The sequence below is a fragment of the Propithecus coquereli genome, unplaced genomic scaffold (genome assembly GCF_000956105.1).
Source record: "Propithecus coquereli isolate 6110/MARCELLA unplaced genomic scaffold, Pcoq_1.0 Scaffold3, whole genome shotgun sequence".
Lineage (NCBI taxonomy): Eukaryota > Metazoa > Chordata > Mammalia > Primates > Indriidae > Propithecus > Propithecus coquereli.
In genome coordinates, this window is record NW_012148618.1 from 20,323,770 (window position 1) to 20,324,722 (window position 953).

At 32.7% G+C, this 953-nt stretch overlaps 1 protein-coding gene and 1 pseudogene across 1 annotated transcript in view; both read left to right on the forward strand.

The window, feature by feature from the left end:
- DTWD1 (DTW domain containing 1) overlaps positions 1-248 on the forward strand; it is a 59,984-nt gene extending 59,736 nt beyond the window's left edge. The window contains exon 4 of the mRNA XM_012649150.1: positions 6-248. Coding sequence (XP_012504604.1) covers positions 6-248 — 243 coding nt within the window. The remainder of the gene's footprint in view (positions 1-5) is intronic.
- A 304-nt stretch (positions 249-552) lies between these two features.
- Positions 553-953, forward strand: part of LOC105814255 — a 48,763-nt pseudogene continuing 48,362 nt past the window's right edge.

Below are 953 nucleotides of genomic sequence, written 5' to 3' on the forward strand. Positions count from 1 at the left end.
GGTTGTTACAAGTTGAATTGAAAACAAGAAAAACTTGCTTTTGGCGCCATCAAAAAGGAAAGCCAGATACTTTCCTTTCCACAATTGAAGCCATTTACTACTTTCTAGTAGACTACCATACTGATGTATTAAAAGAGAAATACAAAGGACAATATGACAATCTTTTATTTTTCTATTCTTTTATGTACCAGTTGATAAAGAATGCCAAATGCTCTGGAGATAAGGAAACAAGAAAACTTATCAATTAGTTTTTAACAAGCCACCTATGTCTTTTTATTTTGCTAAAATTAATAAACTTATAATTGTGCTTTGTTTATTCTTAGAAAATAATCATGTATAATGTCTGTAAGACCACTTGAAAAAATTTCAATTTCAGTTATTTTACCTTATATTTTTTAAAAGGAAGGAAATTGTATCTAAGGGAATTTTACAGAGATAGCGTTGATTGAAAAACTTATTTAAGAAATTATTTGCTCAATTTTGGCATATCTCAGTTTCATTACCACATTTTGATATAATATATTTTATCTATGCAGTTAAATGTAACGTATAATGGGGTCAGAATCTTGCTTGCTCAAAAAGAGATGATAAGTGATTTGCTTTGAGGTTAATGGCAAACATAGGCAGAGCTATAATTTTATTTCCAGTCTCTAGGGCTATTTCTTTAAGTCATACTGCTTGTGATGGGTATTTGTTGCTTTTTACATTTGCCCAGCATCTTTTTTAGGGGGAAATTGTTAACAATCATGTGGGCCTCCCTTAGGGGTGAACATATAATATAGGTAGCAAGTTAAGTGCCCTGACATGCCCTAAAGACAATGCTTATCCAGAGATAAGCACATGACCCAACAACACCAGGGTCCTTTTTGATAAGTGATATGGATGCTGTAGGAGATGCGGTTTATTTTTCAAAAGACAGTATGCTACGGTGGTTAAAGCACAACTCTGTGGGT